The 19,259-nt window shown below is 46.1% G+C and overlaps 2 protein-coding genes across 3 annotated transcripts in view; both read left to right on the top strand.

The window, feature by feature from the left end:
- Positions 1-19,259, top strand: part of LOC147016900 (uncharacterized) — a 394,344-nt gene that overhangs the window by 273,063 nt on the left and 102,022 nt on the right. The window lies entirely within an intron of this gene.
- LOC147016901 (tyrosine-protein kinase ZAP-70-like) overlaps positions 1-19,259 on the top strand; it is a 116,858-nt gene that overhangs the window by 47,880 nt on the left and 49,719 nt on the right. For both annotated transcript variants that reach the window (XM_085846101.1, XM_085846102.1), the window contains exon 5: positions 7,032-7,198. In XM_085846101.1, the coding sequence (XP_085702227.1) occupies positions 7,032-7,198 (167 nt within the window). The remainder of the gene's footprint in view (positions 1-7,031; positions 7,199-19,259) is intronic.

The raw sequence follows: 19,259 nt of genomic DNA, 5'->3' as shown, positions 1-19,259 counted from the left end.
CCTAACTGCGACCCCCAGCTCGTCTCTCCTTCTCTGGCAGCGGGGCTCTTTTCAATAAAACGTGTGTGTGTGTGTGTGTGTGTGTGTGTGTGTGTGTGTGTGTGTGTGTGTGTGTGTGTGTGTGTGTGTGTGTGTGTGTGTGTGTGTGTCTGAGTTGTTGGGCCTGTCTTTTAAGTAGAACAGAATAAGTGTTATTCCACCATTGTAAATATTCCTTGTATATTTGCGATAAGTCTTGCCTGTGTCTTTTTTTTTTACTGTAAATGATTGCAGAAATGTTCCCAGTTCGTTTCCGTCTTTTCCCTCATTGGTCCAGCATGGTTCGGATCTGAGTTTTAGCCGGGTTTTTATACCCGATAATCTGTTTATCCTCGCCGGCATGGCTTTGGCAGTTTCCGCTCGACTGCACCTGATCCGGAGTTGGTAGTCGGTAGTTGGAACTCTACCGCAGCCGGTTGAGTGACCCGGTTCGAGCAAGGCGTGCCGAGCGTGTGGAATCCCGGTAGTCAAAATCGCGTAGTTAATTAGGTAAATTGGCTCTAGACAAAAAGACCCTACGCTACTCGGTTGAGATATTGTCGTCCACGGTCGGTTCTGCGACCTGTCGGCTCACGGAATTGTCCGGATGACGGCCTACAATTCCGTGGAGTCTGGTGGGAGACGATGTAGCCTCCCCCACATTGCGGTCGTTCTCGCCACCGACCCCCAGCCCACAACAATATAAGTGTGCACGTGTGTACACATCTACACATAAACAATATATATATATATATATATATATATATATATATATATATATATATATATATATATATATATATATATATATATATATATATATATATATATATATATATATATTGTTGTGGTTGACGAAATTCGCAAACCACCATTCAGGTCCCTTAGGTGAGATATCTCTGTAAGTATATGTGTAGTTAGGCCCAAACCCGTTGTTTAGAGGGAATAAATGTCATTCATTCGGGCTGCGACCCCTCTAGATAGCCGTTTTTCTTTTACTATCTTTATTTTGGACCAGCCGCCATTACTACCATTACTACCACCACCAACCACGTCTAAACAGCCATCACACAACAACCACCAACCGCAACGCCGCTTCACAACAACAGCCACGACCTTTACCGTCACAACTCGCCCTCGCAACCATCGCATCACCACCATTCCCGCGCCGCTTGTGGGCACCGATACTGGATTCGTGCAGGGCGCGCACCGAGCAGCGGGTGCAGAAACACCAGCCTTTCCGAAGAAATCGGATCAAAAACGACTCACGCCCACTTCTGTTCCGTCCTATCAGCGAGCATGGGGCGATTTGGCCCCGCCTCCAGGTGCGTCGGAGTGTGGTCGCTATATGCAGATTCGCGAATCAAAAAGCATTCACGCCCACTTTTCTTCTGTCCAATGGGGAGCCAGCCAGAGGTAAAGGGTCGAAGGTGAAAGAGCGAAGCCACGGGGGGCTATAAAGGGCCGCGTTCGCTCGCCAAAAAGGCAGTTGAGTTGGGAAGAAGTAGTAGGAGTCAGTCAAGTCAGTTCGGAGTTGAGTTGGGAAGAGCCAGTCAAGAGAGGAGTCGGAGAAGGCAGTTGGACGGAGCTGTGGAGAGTTGGAGAGGTGGCGGCGGCGAAGGCAGTCGAGGGGGTGCTCGTGTCAGAGTCGGGGAGCTGCGGAGAGGAGAGGCCGGCAACGCGACCGAGGTCGTGGTGGAGACGCTCGTTGCGGGACCCGAGCCAGGGAGATATCCTCCTTCCCCCGAGCATCAACAACCCCCTCCTGTTTCCCCCCGCGCTGAGATAGTGCGAGAAGGGGGCCCCGTTCCCACCCCATTCCAGACACTGTCCGCGAGGCCCGCGGAGTCGGGGTGCCACCGCCATTTTGCGGCTCATCATCAGACGGGTAGGCCCGACGCGGTCTCGACCCCAGGCCCGTCTGCCCCCATCATCCTTGAGGGTGGTCCTTTTCTTTTGCTTTGAGTATATGTGTTGTCGGCGCCGTCTGTGAAGTAAAACTGTATAAGTGTTGCCGTGTGCTCGGTAGTCGGTTAGATCTGCATTGTGTTTTGCTTTTACATTTGCTTTTTGTGCATTATTGTGTGTTTCTTCTTCTTTTACATTTGCTTTTGGTGTAATTGTATATGTGTGCTTTCCGTCATCGCGAAATAAATGTGCTTTATGTTGAACTGTTTTCCCGTTTCGCTTCGTCTTTTCCTTTATTGAATCTCCATCTTACTTCACGTAAAGGGTTGGTCGTGGGCTAAAACGCCCGATAATTAATCGAACCGTCCAGGTTGACGATAACACCGCTCGGTTATCCCGATAGTACGGAACGGGTCGCTTAAAGTGGCCCGTGTCCGAAGTCGACCTGCGGCGAGGTGCGGTCGCCCGGTCTACCCTCCGTGTGGGTACTTAGGTAGGTCGAATTTGGCGAGCAACCCTATCCCACGCGGGGGCCGATTGGCACGATCGCGGTGAGGCCGAAAGGCCCACCCGTGACTAGTTCCCGGCGTTAGTCCGAGAGGGTCACGACGGGATTGTCCGTCCGGTGGACGACGTGCCGCGATTCGAATTACGTGGCCGTTCGCACGCCGGCGGGCGCGAATCCGCAACAATATATATATATATATATATATATATATATATATATATATATATATATATATATATATATATATATATATATATATATATATATCTCCCTAACTTGACGAGGCAGCAAGACACAGATCAAGTCCCATGACAGTGCTTGCTGCATGATCTGCCAGCACTTATTGTCACCTGCCACTCGAACACGTTATCTCTGCCGTGCTGATCACCAGCCAGAAATATTAAATTCAACCAAAGAAGCACACTGACCCAATGACACGACTATGACGTCAGGTACATAAATTATGCTCACACATCACCTCCAAACTTGGATGCATCCCTATGGTACTCAAGCCTTTGCAGACTGAGATTAAAGCCTATGGTCAAGAATAGATGAAAGCAGAGATGTCGATCTGGATTTCATCCTTGGTGTGGGCTCATCAGGACAACATACTTCTGATCATTTATTTGTGACCCTATTAGGCTCATTATTATAACTGAATCAAACCCCCTAACTTGATGACGCAGCAGGGCACAGATTGAGTCCCTTCACAGCACTTGCTGCATGACCTGCCAGCTCTTATTAGCACTTGCCATGCGAGCACGTTGTCTCTGTCCTGCTGATGACCAGTCAGGAGGTTTGCAGCCAGGAATACTACATTCAACCAAAGAAGCACAGTGACTATCACATGACACTAACGTCATGCATATGGTATTATTTATGTAGGTTGCATGTGTGATGAAGACGAATTGATTCGATTTTGTTGAAGATCCGAATCCAATCATTATTTTTCGTGATTCATCACCATTGAGTGATGGGGCTAGAACCTATATATAGCATGATATCTCAAAATGTTATTCATGGATTCGGAGGAAACTTGGTGGACGAGTTGAGGGTGACAAGAACAAGCCAATTCGATTTTAGTTCAGGTCCAGATCCAGATCCGGTCAATCAGTGGGATACAAAATGGTACCTAATCAGCCTGGTGGAGGAATGCGCTCGACTGAGTGCTCATTCTAGTTTCTTACTGGTTCCATTACATTGAATCTCAATGTTGCTAAAATTACTCCAGTTTTCAAAAGTAACGATCCTCAGGCCATTTACAATTACAAACACATATCTCTTCTCCCGTGTTTTTCTAAAAATTTGGAGAGACCTGAGTATAATCATCGATTTAAATTTCTCTCTAACTTGAGAATTTTATTTGATCAACAGTTTGGCTTTCGTCGTAAGCAATCTACAGATAGCAATGGCACTTATTGATTTGACAGATTTACTTTCTAATTCCCTCTCTGGCAAATTGTGCACAGCTGGTGTTTTCATCATTGATTTGTCTCAGGTCTATGATACGATTGATCATAATATTGTTCTCTTCAAACTTGATTTATATGGTGTTCTCGGTTGTGTTCTTGAATGGTTTCATGACTATCTTACGAATAGACAACATTTCACAGTCAATAAAAGCTCTAAATCTTCATGGATTGCTCTGAGCCATGGAGTTCCCAAAGAATATATACTTGGCCTTTTTCTTTTCTTATTATAATATGTCAACTACACACATACAGTACTTACTTTCCCTTATTATCTTTTTTTCTCATTGCTAATAATACTCCTGTTAGTTTGGTGGCAGACCACAAAAGCGTGTTTTGGGGAAAATACAATGTTTTGTTGATGTTTCAAGGAAAACTGACCTGAATGGTCATGAATCAGAAAAGTTCCAACCTGGCACCCTTGGGGAATTAATTCATTTATTGAAGAATTAAAAATGGCCACCACTGAACTAACTTTCTTCCAACAACCCGATTGGCCTATATTAGACATAGAGAATTGATTTTGATGGTAAAAACCCACGTTTTAAAGGTCTAAGAATTCAATAAAATACATTACTATGGTCTACAATGTCATTTTCAACACTCGTTTTCATACAAAAAAAATGTGTCCGAATGCTGCTTTTCTTTGTTCAGATAATTCTTGATGGGGTTCGCCACCATCTTCTTGAGCACCAGCGTCCAGAGCAGTCAGGCTTTACACCAAAGAGGTCAATGATTGACGGTATCCTTGCTCTTCGAGTCATCACCGGACACAGACGAGAGTTTCGGCAGGGGCTGCTTGCAGCCTATGTTGATCTCTGTGAAGCATTTGATTCAGTGAATCGGGATGTCCTCTGGAGGATTCTTAGTCTTCGTGGGGTGCCACCAAAACTAATCAATCTGATGTCTGAATGATACTCTGGTACTGAGAGTGCTGTGAGATGTGGTGGTACCATCTCTGACTTATTTCTAGTTGTTACTGGAGTTTTCCAGGGGTGTGTACTGGCCCCCACACTTTTCAGCACTTGTATGGACTGGATTCTGGGGAGGATGTCAGAGAGATCAAGTTGTGGTGCATCGTTTGGGAATGTCAAAATCTCTGACCTTGCTTTCACAGATGATCCAGTCATCTTTACGGAGACGCTGAATATCCTTTTGGGGCCCTTGAGGCACTGAATATGGAGTCAAACCGCTGGGATTACGGATTTCCTGGGTCAAAACTAAGATCCAGGTTTTCAATGACATCTTGGATGCTGCTATCTTGTTTGTACCTGTTTTGTGGTGAAGATGTTGAGGTCATGGAGAGATTCATTTACCTTGGCAGTGATATATATTCATGTCTCTGCTGGCTGTGAGCCAAAGGTCAATGGACATTTGGGTCGGGCCTGGGGAGTCATGGATTCACTGGATCATGGGGTGTGCCGCTGCCGGTACCTGTGCAAGAGGACAAAAGTCTGAGTCTTCAGGTCCTTGGTGCTTCCAGTCTTGCTCTACGGATGTGAGACTTGAACTCTGACCAGGGATCTGAGATGGAGACGTAAGTCTTTCGGTTCCTGGTCTCTTTGGTGAATCCTTGGCTATTGCTATTCAGACTTTGTGTCCAATGAGAGGTTGCTGAGAGAGACTCAAATGAGATTTGTCTGTGGTTCTGTAAGTCTGTGGGTCTGTGGGTCGTTTTACAGGCTTCTTATAAATGAACTCTTATCTCATTTTATTTGGAATCATTTATTCTCTAACATATTGATTTGTTGTTTATGATTGTAAGTCTTATCAAGTGCATTGTTATTCACCGTTTTCTTGTGCATTTTGTTCTCTATTTTGTCTTTCTTTTTTTTATTTTTTGTTCATTTCATTGTCTGTTAATTTCTATTGTTATCTCTTCACATTTCTATACAAGCAATGGCTTCTGAATATGTCTCCATATTTGCTTCGGTCGGTATACATTATTTTGATTGTTTCCTTCCAAGTTCCCCAAGTTCCGAAGTATTATTTGCGCATATTTTTGTTTTTATTCATTCTCTCGCATTGGCAATTATGGAATAAATGTGTTGAATTGCAGTGAATTAAAAAAAGATTGTATAGTTTGTTGCATATGTCTTTTTACCTGTGCTCTGAAAACGAAAATTTTGTTGTCAGTGTGTTAAATTCATGAGGTTGGGTTGTGTGGTGAATAAAAACGTGTATCTGTACTATAAGAGAGTCGTGTGTGTGTGTGTGTGTGTGTGTGTGTGTGTGTGTGTGTGTGTGTGTGTGTGTGTGTGTGTGTGTGTGTGCGCGCGTCACCATTTTTCTCAGAGATGGCTGAAAGGATCTTCGTTAAATTTTGAAGTTCAGCAGTGTGTCGTGGAGTGTTTTCGGGAATTTTTTTTTTTGAAAATTTCGAAAAAAAAAGTTGGATTTTTGGGGATTTCTTTTGTAATCACACTATAGTGCCGAAGCCTTTTTTGTGAAAGTTAATATTAAATGATCCCCGTCCCCATTCTTTAGTGGGTGCAGGGAAGTGTTTTAGGCCCTCACAAAAAATAGACCAGGCAATGCCGGTCAACGCCGGGTACCCCTGCTTGTGTTATATAATCCTTAAAAACAGCAATCTAATCATCACCTTAATGACTGTCTATAATTTTACAGCCAATTATATTTTTTGTCATTTTCCTCAGCTTTGCCCATTCCCGAAGCGACGGGAGAGGCTATTGTAATCAGCTTGTGTGTCAATGAATGAGTGCATGTGTGTATATGTTTGCAGCAAATGTACACACTTTAAAATAGATCATCCATTCCCAGATCTACTGTAATCTATAAACCCTGGCTTGGTGGCCAGGCTCTGCAATGTTCAATGTTCAGTCTTGTTAATCCTCTTATTATTTTGGAATCTCGTTTGGTTTTAACATTTCTCATGGCATTCTCTTTCTGCTATAGAGATTATAAACCATGATTATTCCTCAAATCCTGCAGCATCCAATCAAATTGAATTTGGTTTCATGTGTAATGTTGGTGTTTAGATTAGCAGAAAGAAGTGTGAAAACACACTTACTTTGCATAAATCAGCTTTCAAAAGGTATGTGTGAGAATTTTTGCGCTGTTTCACCAATGTGGCTTTTTTGTAGTTTAATATACTTTTGAATCCTCAGGGTATGGAGCTGGAGGGATATGTTGTGCAACATCGATCCAGACTGGAAAGAGAGGTTGCAGAAAACTTACACCGCTCAATGTCCTGGTTCCATGGGGTGACAGCCAGGAAAGAGGCAGAGAGGCGTCTCCTGGAGGGCTCACAACCTATTCCGGATGGGAAATTCCTGTAAATGGAAATTTTTTACATTTGCTCTTCATTATGCATATTGCTACACTCGATCTAACATTTATTTTTGGTCTATCACTACTCATTCATTCCCCGATTCCTCTCTTAGTTTCTGAAAACGATCTTATGAAAATTATCTTCAAAACCACCCACCACAACTTGTCATATTTATCCCATTTTTATTGCCAATATTTATCATAATTACTTCAAGATAAGTGCAATTTTTTTCAGCCACTTTAAGAGGAGATTAGACTGTCTGATGTTTGGTTTCCAGCTCTCTTGGACTCACATCTGGTCTGGCATTATTCATTTTAGAGAACATTAGAACAAAATGGAATATTCACACCCATCTTGTCTTGAATCCTGTTGTTGAATACATGGACTCAAACTAGGAATATAGCTGTTTGAATTTTTGAGGCCAGTTGGTTTGCCCAGTACTCTATTTAAAAAAGACCATCGTAGGTAGCATCATCAAAAGGATGTGAACCATCATGGATTAAGCAATCATGTTAAGCAATGTGTGGCTGACATTGTGAGTATTCAGCTCTTTTGCAGAGACGAAGGGCTAACGCTTATCACATGAGCCGCACCTTACTTCCCACATTTAACTCGTACTCTGATCAGATTACAATTGATAAAATCCATTAATGAATTTCACTGCCGATGCAGACGGACACTAACCTTCCATCATATTGTTGTGGGCCGGGGGTCGGTGGCAAGAATGACCACTAGGTGGGGGAGGTTTGTGTCGTCTCCCACCAAACTCCCCGGAATTGTAGGCCGTCGCTCGGATAACTCCGTGAGCCTGCGGGTCGTTTAACCGACCGTGGTCGCCAATATTTCAACCATGTAGCGTAGGGTCTATTTGTCTAGAACTAATTTACCTAATTAACTACGCGATTTTGACTACCGGGGAAACCACGCCCTCGGCACATCTTTGTCGAACCGAGTCACTCTACCGACTGCGGTAGAGTTCCAACTACCGACTACCAACTCCAATTTGGGTGTAGCCGAGCGGAAGCTTGCCAAAGCCGTGCCGGCTGGAATGGACAGATTATCGGGTATAAAAACCCGGCTAAACTCAGATCTGAACCATGCTGGACCAATGCAAGAAGGGACGGAAACGAACTGGGGGCATTTCTGACAAGTTTTGTTTCCAGTAAATGAAGACACAAAGCAAGACTTCATGCGAATATGCAAGAAGTATTTACAATGATCCAAAAACACATTCAGTTCTACTGAAAGACGGTCCCACACGCAGACACACACAAATGAAAAGAAACCCAGAGTCTTTATTGGACCCTCGCAGCCGTGGAGAGAGACAAGCTGGGGGCCAGCGTTCGGTGGTGTACCTGACCGTCGGAGGAAGGGCATGCTCCATGATGCGGCACCAGCCAATGGTCGCTGGTTTGGTCCCCAGTCGCACGTGTGGGACTCGAGGTTCGTGGTGGAGCTCGGGTGGTGAATGGCTGGGGTCCACGGAGGGGGGGTCGGGGTCGCTCTTCCCTTCCTCGTAGAGGGCCAGCAGAGACACGTTCGCCGCCCTCCAAAAACTCTTCAAAATATATTTTTAAAAGACCCTCCAAGACCTCAAAAAAACCCCCAAGACCTCAAAAAGACCACCTGCCTCAGAGACTGCTCGGGAATTTATTGACCACCCTCAGCGGGGAGGGGCCTTGGTGAACACACCTCACTGTCCGCCTCTGATTGGACAGGTCCTACGGCCCACCTTTCTAGGGCGGGGCCTTGGCCCCTGCTGGGAAACCCCAGCCACTCCTCCACGCGGGCCCACACTCGACGAGTAACAGTATCAACGCTGCAACGGCCCCTGCCAGGAAACCCCAGCCAGTCTTCCACATGGGTTCATACTTGACGAGTAACAGTTTCAATGTTGCACAGCCGTCGTGCCAGAGTTACAACGTTTGTGGAAGGAACGTTGGTGGAAGCGGCAAGGAACGGCTGCAAGACCCTGCCTTGGCAAGTCAGAGTGCTTGTAGACAGCGGGTGGGTAGTGGATTGTGATGGGGAATGGAATGGTCGTTGGTTGTTCGTTGGAGGGTTCATTGGATGTAAAGATTTAATAATAAATTATTAAATAATAACAGAAAATAAATCGCAACGCAGGCCTTTGATTCTCCCACTAGACAAAAGGAAAGGGATCTGACAACACACATACTTAACAACATAACTGACTTTTGGGACCAGTGTGACCACTCCTTGCCTTTTTTTCACAAGATCTTGGTTATTCATTTGTTCACCTTGGCGTCTTGGTTTTCTATAGGTTTTCTTGGCGTATAGGTCTTCTCTTATCATTGCTTTTCCGAAACCTTATGAATTCTTGGCTTTTTTCATTGGCTCACCTTGGCATTTATGAAAATGAGGAGTGGTCACACTGTTTGGGACATCTCTATGTTGAATGCTTATGGTTTCCAGATCTGTAACACTACCCCCCCCTCGCCCCTTTTAATAGACTCGACCCGAGTCGTTAATTTTCGTGTGGCATGCAGGTATAGGTTTCCCCCTAGTACGTTTTACCTATGGATCCCTGAGTGTGACATTTGGAATACATGTCCCAAAAATAAATAACCGAGTGCGTTGCGTAACTAAACTAACAGACTCATTCGGCCAACTTAACTACATTGCCGGCACTAAACAAACAACAGGTGGGTTAAAATTATATACAGTCCTAATATTTACACTACCCATGGCTCAGGATCTGTGACTTGAGGAGAGAAAACGCAGCAAAGTTAACATTTGTGGGTGAGTGCGCAGCAGGCATTGATGGTCAGATGTCTTTAGGTTTAGGGCCTTCAAAGGTCCCTTGATTGTCATTGAAGTCTTTTTATTTTTTATTTTTGTTTCATCTGCTGGAGGCAACTCACCCGAACACGGCAGGCCATACGCCATCTCACAGGCCATTTGAACTGGCCTTTATGCAACAACAAGGAGATATCCGTGCTGCTCAAATGCAGTCCGCGGGAATGCGGCTCCCTGCAGGGCAGTCCTTGCAAAACACTTTCAGAGATGGTCCTGGAGCACATGGTGAAGGTTGTGGCATGGGAATGCAAACAAAGGCACGGGCAGGTATGGAAGCAAGGCAAAGGCAGGAAAAGCATGGCATGGCAAACGCAGACCAGGCAAGATTCAGGACAAATGGAGGTCGGCACACGAAGCTGGCCGGCCTTGGCTGGTCTCGTGAGGTTGTGGAGGGAGTGCGGTGGTGCCGGCCGGTCTGAAAACGGGCTCGGACCTACCCTACGGTCTCCCCCCAACCTATCACTTATGCCTGTCCTTGTCCATACCCACCCCCATTAGCTTGCAACAAGAAAAAACAAAACAACGAAATTTAGACTTTTTTTATAATTACGTGTTCCCCTAGCCTCCTTTATCGTCTTTGTTTGGCTAACCTGTCCTGACCATCTATCCCTAATCCCTAAGATCCTTTTTTGAGGGGATTGAGGAAGAGACAAGTGAATCTGTCTCAAGCCCCAATGCAGCCTCAGAATAACTCCCTCAGATTTCAGCAATTTTCAAGGCGAGTCCAGTGGCCTACAAACAGCGAAGGGATGGATGGTGCGAAGGGGTACGCGTTTCCTATCTATCCTGGCATTTATTAACGTTAATCTATTCCCGGGGCTTTTCAACATGCCTGTCACTTGAAACCATCGGTTCTAGAAACCATGATTCTCGCCGCCTGTGTTGGTGTTCGTGATTAATTTGGGCTTGGCCCGCAAATTTTTCTCGTGCTCTTGCACAATTTCGTGGCTGGGCAGCGTGGCTCCATTGGCAGGGATTCCCATCTGCCGAACTCAAACTACGGCACTCCTGGGTCACTGAAGCTGTCTCGGAGCCTACCGACTCCGTATGAACGTGGGGAATGCCCCTGGCAGTGTCCCCTTCGATGCCCATGTGGCATTTTGGTGCTTCGGATCCCGTTTCCATGGGCTACCTGTACCCATAACACTAACTCGGTCCCTTGGACCTATGGCCTACTCTGGCCGACTACTCCGGTGCCCAGGGGGCCCTCTACCCAGTGCACACATTTCCACAGCCACGCTCCCAGCCGGTCAATAGACTCCTGTACCTTAAGAAAGGTTTTGTGCCTTCGTTCACACCAACAACAAACCGACATCCGTTTTGGTTAATTTAACTGTCCCACTAACTAACATTACACTAACCCCAGGTTCCCTTGGGTGGGATTCACTCCTCCCCCCAATCATTCGTTCGCACCATGCATTCCGCATTCACTCCACTCATACTCGGGCCCGCTGACCCACATTCACTCATTATGTTCCTTTCTCTCTTTTTTTCTTTCTTTCTTCAATTCACCCCAATACTTACACTCTGCTCGCTACGTCCTTCTAACAAGCTCGTGCCCCTCGCCATCCCTTATTCTAATGCACGTTCCATTTAATTCTATCGCTAATCTACCTCCCCACTACACATACCATGTCCATCTATGTCTCCAATCCATTTTAAATTCTAAACCATATTCCTTCTAACTGATCCCACCAGGCCCCATGGAGGACTGCTCATACCCCATGAGGCCGGTCTATCTAACGCTAAACCCATCCACTAACTCGTGCTCCTTTGCCCACGACGAGGATGTTCGCTACATCCTGGTCGGGAATTGGGTACTCGTACAAAGGCTCGGTAGGCCTTGCATCGCCAGGGCGGCGGTTTACAATTTGCTCGTCCCTTCCGTTTGGGCGATAATTGGAAGCGTAATGTCGCCCCGTCGATCGCATTAGATTTAAAATGTAAAGATGTAAAGATTTAATAACCTAACTAAAAAGAAATCGCAACGCATGCCTTTGATTATCCCACTAGACAAAAGAAAAGGGATCTGACTACACACATAACGACATAACTGACTTTTGGGACATCTGTATGTTGAATGCTTATGGTTTCCAGATCCGTAACAATATACAGGGTGTCCATAGTCTCTTTATAATTTATAAGTTATACCATCTTGATGTGCTTCGTGCAACTAATGGTGCCCATATAGAAGTGTATTAAATGAGGCAAAAAAAACTTCAATATCTACTCTTCATTTTGTAGTAATTTCCACAGGTTTATCTATTCATTTGCTTTTGTAATACATTTTTTTAATTGTAAAGAGACTTTATGGACACCCTGTATATTCCATCAGGAAGGATGCTGATTAGTGATTGGATGCGGGGTACACAAGATGGACACTGCAGGGACTTTAAGGAAGAAAAGCAGGGAATTTGAAGGAGGTGGGGTTAGGGTGGATTAGAAGGGGTAGAAAATATCATGGTTTTGGATGGGGGAAGATAAGAGATGGTGATGAACAGCTGTTTTGAAGGCCTGGAGGGAAGAATGGGATTGAAGAGAGTGTGGGAGTTTATTCCAAAGGTGGGGGAAAAGAGGAATGGAAGAGTGAAGGTGAGCAGTGATTCTTGATTTCGGTAGTTTTACCAGAGGGGGGTTGTTGGCAGACCTTGAGCGCACTGTGGAACTATGGGGGGGGGATATATCTCAGACAGAGCAGGGGGGGGCGAGGCCGGAGAGGAGACGACAGAAGATAGAGAGACCACAAACCTGCCTGTGGTGAGAGAATAAGAGACCCAAAGACTCGGCCTGATCGCAGGAGATAAAAAGTGATCCTAAATGCTTTGGTTTCCACAGCGTGAAGCCCAGAAAAGTTAAAGGCTGGAGCACCAGCCCAAAGGGGAGAACAGTACTCCATCAGGCTGCACATGAAAGCTTTGTATGTGGTCAAGAGATCAGGTGTGCCAAGGAAGGAGGATGCCCGGTCGTTGACTGGCTTTGGAGGCCAGCTGGGAAATGTGGCTTTCCCAAGTAAGATCATGGCAGATACTGAGACCCAGAAGCTTGAATGAATGAAAGAACTTCTTCAAGGGGATTGTTGAGAAAGTAGATGTGGGGGGGGGGGGGGGTTCCAGACGGTCCTTTCGGAGAGACATCGTGAGAGTGTGAGATTTGTCAGGTTTTCTGATGTCATATGTGACCATGTGACCATGTGACCTATGATGTCAAATGTGGGAACCTTTTGTTCCTCATGGATAGGCGGTTATAAGCCTGGTGTGTTGGCGCAGTGGTTAGGGCAGCGGCTTGGGATCCAAAAGGTCCTGAGTTCAAGCCCCGTTGGGCCACTGAATTAATACACCAGGGGGTTGACTCAGCCTGTCATCCTTCCGAGGTCGGCGAAATGAGTACCAGTATACTGGGCCGGTGTATACCCCGGTTAAAATAGGTGTACCATATCCCTGTGTCGTAAGAGGCGACCAGGGTTGCGTCAGGAAGGGCATCCGGCGTAAAACCTGTGCCAAATCACTATGCGGATCACAAGGATGATCCGCTGTGGCGACCCCTAACGGGAGCAGCCGAAAGAAGAAGAAGAAGGATAGGCGGTTATACATGTAAAGTTTTGCCTTGATCTGTTCATCCACTTCAGGGATTGTTGAAGGTTAATTTTTTTTTAACCATATGGCTGCCGAATCCCGTGACCGATGATGTCATCAAATTTCTTTCTGTGGCCCATTTTATCCATAGATTACCCTCAAAATTTTCATGCTGATCAGATGTATAATTCTCCATTTGCAATTATGACATCAAAACGAAGGCACCTATGACATAAAAAATCACCCTTATTCCCCATGAGGAGTATTTGCCATGTGCCAAGTTTCAATTTTTTCCTAAGTGCGGTTTCAGGGATACAGAGGTCTGATTTTTTTTTTCCCATTTTTCCAACATGACTGCCACACCACGTGACCTATGACATCATAATTATTAAAATATTCTACATGAGTTGTCGCTCCTATCGTGAAAATTTTGTCTCAATCCGACAAGCAGTTGTGGCCAAAAACACTGAAGTTCTGCGTGGACAAAGAAACAAACAGACAGACAAGTGCAAAACCCTCTCCTTTGGCGAGGGTAATTATGGAAAACATTGCAGAATGCATGGAACAACCTCCCAATGGAATTTATCGAGAAATTGCATGAGAGCATTCCAAAACAGACACTCAAAAGTACATACACCACAAGGCCTAAAGTATGCGGACACCCTTATAATTAATTGATGGATTCAGCAATTTCAGCCACACCCATTGCTGACAGGTATATAAAATCAAGCACGCAGCCAGGAAATCTCCATCGACAAACATTGGCAGTAGAATGGGCTGTACTGAAGAGCTCAGTAACTTTCAAGGTGGCATCGTAATAGGATGCCACCTTTCCAACAAGTCAGTTCATCAAATTTCTACCCTGCAAGAGCGGCTCAGGTCACCTGCAAGTGCTGCTATTGTGATGAGGAAACGTCTCGGAGCAACAACAGCTCAGTCGTGAAATGGTGGAGGCCACACAAGCTTACAGAATGGGACCGCTGAGTGCTGAAGCATGTAGTGTGGAAAAATCGTCTGTCGTCGGTTGCAACACTCACTACTGAGTTCCAAATTGCCTCTTGAAACAACGATAGCACAATCACTGTTCGTTCAGAGCTTCATGAAATGGGTTTCCATGGCCGAGCAGCCGCACACAAACCAAAGATCACCATGCGCAATGCTAAGCTTTGGGTGTAGTGGTGTAAAGCTCACTACCATTGGACTCTGGAGCAGTGGAAAAACGTTCTCTGGAGTGATTAATCACACTTCACTATCTGGCAGTCCGATGGAAGAATCTGGGTTTGGCGAACGCCAGGAGAATGCTACCTGCCCAAATGCATACTGCCAACTGCAATGTTTGGAAGAGGTGGAATAATGGTCTGGGGCTGTTTTTCATGGTTCAGGCTAGTCCACAGCATACAATGACATTCTAGACGAATGACGTGTGTGTGTGTGTGTGTGTGTGTGTGTGTGTGTGTGCGTGCGTGCGTGCGTGCGTGTGTGCGTGCGTGCGCGCGTGCGTGCGTATGCATATATATATATATATATATATATATGTATATATATACATATATATTGTTGTAGAATTCCCGCCCGTCGGCATGCGAACGACCCCGTCTAACCAATAGCGGTCGCTTTGCCCAGCGAACGGACAATCCAGTCGTGACTTTTTGGAACAACGCCAGAAACCAGTCACGGGTGGGTTTTTAATCCCACCACGGCCCAGTCCATATTCTACCCACGCGAAATAGGGTCAATCGCCGAATATCGATATACCTAAGTACCCGCGTGGGTAACCTACCGAGGGACCGTACCTCGGCGAAGGCCTGCTTGGACACGAACCGCTTCGGCGGTCCGTTCCGTTCTGGGATAACCGAGCGGGTATTATCGCTAGACCTCGCCGGAACCGATTCTATTTATCGGCTATTTAAAAACCAACTATATTCAGAGTGCAAGATGGGGCAGTTCAATGAGGGAATGGACGCAACAAACAGGTTTACATTCACACAAGGACATTTATTATAATAAAGCATGTATGCAATTAAACAAGGCAAAACACGTATGCACCTATACAAGCAACAAAGCATGACAAAAGAACTACAACCGTCTACTTATTATGTACAGTCACTTGCACTTAACAGCAGTTCCTACTTATTAGACAGGCCCACGGACACACGTACGCACACACACACCCAAGAAATGGTGGCAGAGGCCTTTAATAAAGGGCTCCAGCTCGGAGGACAGGTGAGCTGAAACCCAGAACCTATCTCGAACCTCTCCACCTCGTGTGGTCTTCAAGTTGTTTGGACCCAGGTCCCAGCGAGAGCAATCTGGATCCAATTGCCAAGCCGCGATCCTTCCCGAGCTTCCGCGAATCCTCCCACGCTTCTCAACACGTGCTGGTGAGATGAGGCACCGATCCTTCCCGTCGATGCGTCGCTTCCCCGAGGAACCACCTCCTGCGCTTCTCAACACGTGCTGGTGAGACGAGGTGCCGAACCTTCCCGTCGATGCATCGCTTCCCCGAGGAACCACCTCCACGAAGAGGTTGATGAGTCGCACCAAGCCGGGAACCAAAATGGAGAAAAAGATCTCCACGAACCATGAAGAAGAAGCCACCACTCGCAGCTTGAGTGACCGGCTTAACTTCCTTCCAAACAAAGCAGCTCGAAGCAAAAAGCTCTCCCGACCCAAGCAGAAGCCGAAGCTCACGGAACCATCAAAGCAAAAAGCCTCCTCTCGAGCCAGGCTGCAGCCGAAGCTCACTGAGCCAGCCGAAGCTCACTGAGCCAGCCGAAGCAAAAAGCTTCCGAAGGCCTCAACCCTAACCCAAGCCAAACAGGACCCAAAGGTCTGCTGAATGACTACTCTTTGCCGAAGCAAAAGCTTACTAACGAAGAACAAAGAAAGGATCTCGTCCTTATCCTCTTCCACCCTCCCCCCGCTCCCGGCGTGACTCATGACTCATGCCCTCGTGCTCCATCCCCCGCTCGGCCACAGGTGGGAGGGAGTTGTTCACATCATGAGTCACGGGACGGCAGGGTGGTTCTTCCTCTTCACAGAAGAGGGGGAGGGATGTCTCCATTGTTCGTTCCCTAACTATTAAATCGATCCGCAGCGCATCTAATCGATTTCTGAACATTTAAACAATGGAAGGTGCGTTATCTAGGGAACAAGCACTTATCGACATAGCTGACTAAAGGAACCTGTATGTTGTGTGCAATCGAATTCCAAATTCGTAACAATATATATATATATATATATATATATATATATATATATATATATATATATATATATATATATATATATATATATATATATATATACATATATATATATATATATATATATATATATATATATATATATATATATATATATATATATATATATATATATATATATATATATATATATATATATATATATACATATATTGTAACGAATCTCCACCTGGGACAGCCGCTTTTTATCCGAATCGCGGCCGTACTCCCACTGGACGGACAATTCAGTCGCGACTTTCCGGAACAACGCCGAAAACCAGTCACGGGTGTGTTGCAAGCGCACACCACGGCCTAGTCAATATTCTACCCGCGCGCGGCAGGGTCAATCGCCGAATTGTCGATATACCAAATTATTCGCGCGGGCAGCTCACCTCAGCGAGACCGAGAGACCTACCTCAGCGAGGTCTGCTCGGACACGAACCGATTAAGCGGTTCGTTCCGTTCTGGGATAACCGAGCGGGGTATTATCGCGAGACCTCACTGGACCCAATTATTTTATCGGCTCTCAAAAAGCCCGCTACCATTCCGAAATGCAATGTGGCGTTTCAACGGGGAAAATGACACGACGAACAAGTTCACATTCAAATAAGCACATTTATTATATTACACTTATATAAACAATCATGCAATGAATTGGTGAAACACGCATGCAGTTGATTTGTGATGAATGCGGGACGAGACCAAGACGCGAGCAAGGCGAAGCGCTACAACCATCTATTATTAATCATGTACAGTCACTTGACAGTTTCTCTACTTAACGGGACACGGCGCGACAACTTCCACACAAATAAAAGCGAGGAAAAGACCCCCTTTAAGACAAGGGGGTCAGACTGGACTCCTTAGGGTCTTTATGTCCAAGAAGCTTAGTTGACCGAAGGAACTCCAAGAGGCCGCTGCAGGTTACCTCTATCCTCGTGGTGACTTGCTTGGGCGTCCTTGGACCCTGTCCAGATCCTCACCGACTGCGGGGACCCCAGACTCCAGGCTCCAGCATGGCTGCCCACAACTCCACACTCTCACACGAGCCCAGACCTCCACCGACTGACTTCCACTCGCCTCTCCACTCGCTTCTCGACGACCTCCACTTGGTTCTCTCTACGCTGCGTTCAGCACGCGCTTTTATCTCAACGGCCCTCGCCCCTCCACCTCGCCCCCTCCCTTCCAGCACGCGTGTGAAGCTTCCAGAAGCAGGGCGTTTTCCTCGCCGAATCGGGGCCTTTCTTTTGCCTTTGCCATAGCTTTCATTTTTTCCGCACGTGTTTGTCATTGGGGGGAGGGGTGAGGCCGTCGTCCGTTCTCCCCCAATGAATGCCAGACTTCTCGCAACCGTGCTGAGGTGGAAATGCGTTCGTAGTGTGGTTGGCGTTATGGTGGCGTGGCTGGCGTTTTGTGGTGGTCTTGATGGTGGTGTGGCTGGCATTCGTGGTGGTCGGGAGGGTTGTGTGGCTTGCATTTGTGGTGGTAGTGAGGGTGGTGTGGTTGGGCGGTGGTGGTTAAGGTGGTTGTTGTGAAGGCGGCTGTTCGTTGTCTGTGGGGATGTTGGCGGTTGATGAGAAGGTGGTTGTGGTAATCATGGTTGTTGTGGTTGGTGGCGCTTTGTGGTGGTAGTAATGGCGGTTCGTCCAAAATAACGATAGTAAAAGAAAAACGGCTAACTCAAAGATCACAGCCCGGGTGACACGAATAAAGCCCATTCGACAACTGTGGGGAAATCTATCTGAACACGGACTTATCGGCATAACTGATCTGAGGACCTATATGGTGCTCTGCGAATTTCCACAGCCGTAACAATACATACAGTGGGGAGAACAAGTATTTGATACACTGCCGATTTTGCAGGTTTTCCCACTTTCAAAGCACGTAGAGGTCTGTAATTTTTACATCGGTACACTTCAATTGTGAAAGACGGAATCTAAAACAAAAATCCTGAAAATCACATTGTATGATTTTTAAATAATTAATTTGCATTTTATTGCATGAAATAAGCATTTGATACATCAGAAAAACAGAACTTAATATTTGGTACAGAAACCTTTGTTTGCAATTACAGAGATCAGACGTTTCCTATAGTTCTTAACCAGGTTTGCACAGACTGCAGCAGGGATTTTGGCCCACTCCTCCATACAGATCTTCTCCAGATCCTTCAGGTTTCGGGGCTGTCGCTGGGAAACACAGACTTTCAGTTCCCTCCAAAGATTTTCTGTTGGGTTCAGGTCTGGAGACTGGCTCGGCCACTCCAGGACCTTGAGATGCTTCTTACGGAGCCACTCCTTAGTTGCCCTGGCTGTGTGTTTCGGGTCGTTGTCATGCTGGAAGACCCAGCCACGCCCCATCTTCAATGCTCTTGTTGAGCGAAGGAGGTTGTTGGCCAATATCTCGCGATACATGGCCCCATCCATCCTCCCC

Source organism: Eptatretus burgeri, chromosome 11, assembly GCF_056783735.1.
Source record: "Eptatretus burgeri isolate ZD-2024b chromosome 11, Ebu_testis_v1, whole genome shotgun sequence".
Lineage (NCBI taxonomy): Eukaryota > Metazoa > Chordata > Myxini > Myxiniformes > Myxinidae > Eptatretus > Eptatretus burgeri.
This window is presented reverse-complemented; position numbering and strand designations above follow the sequence as displayed.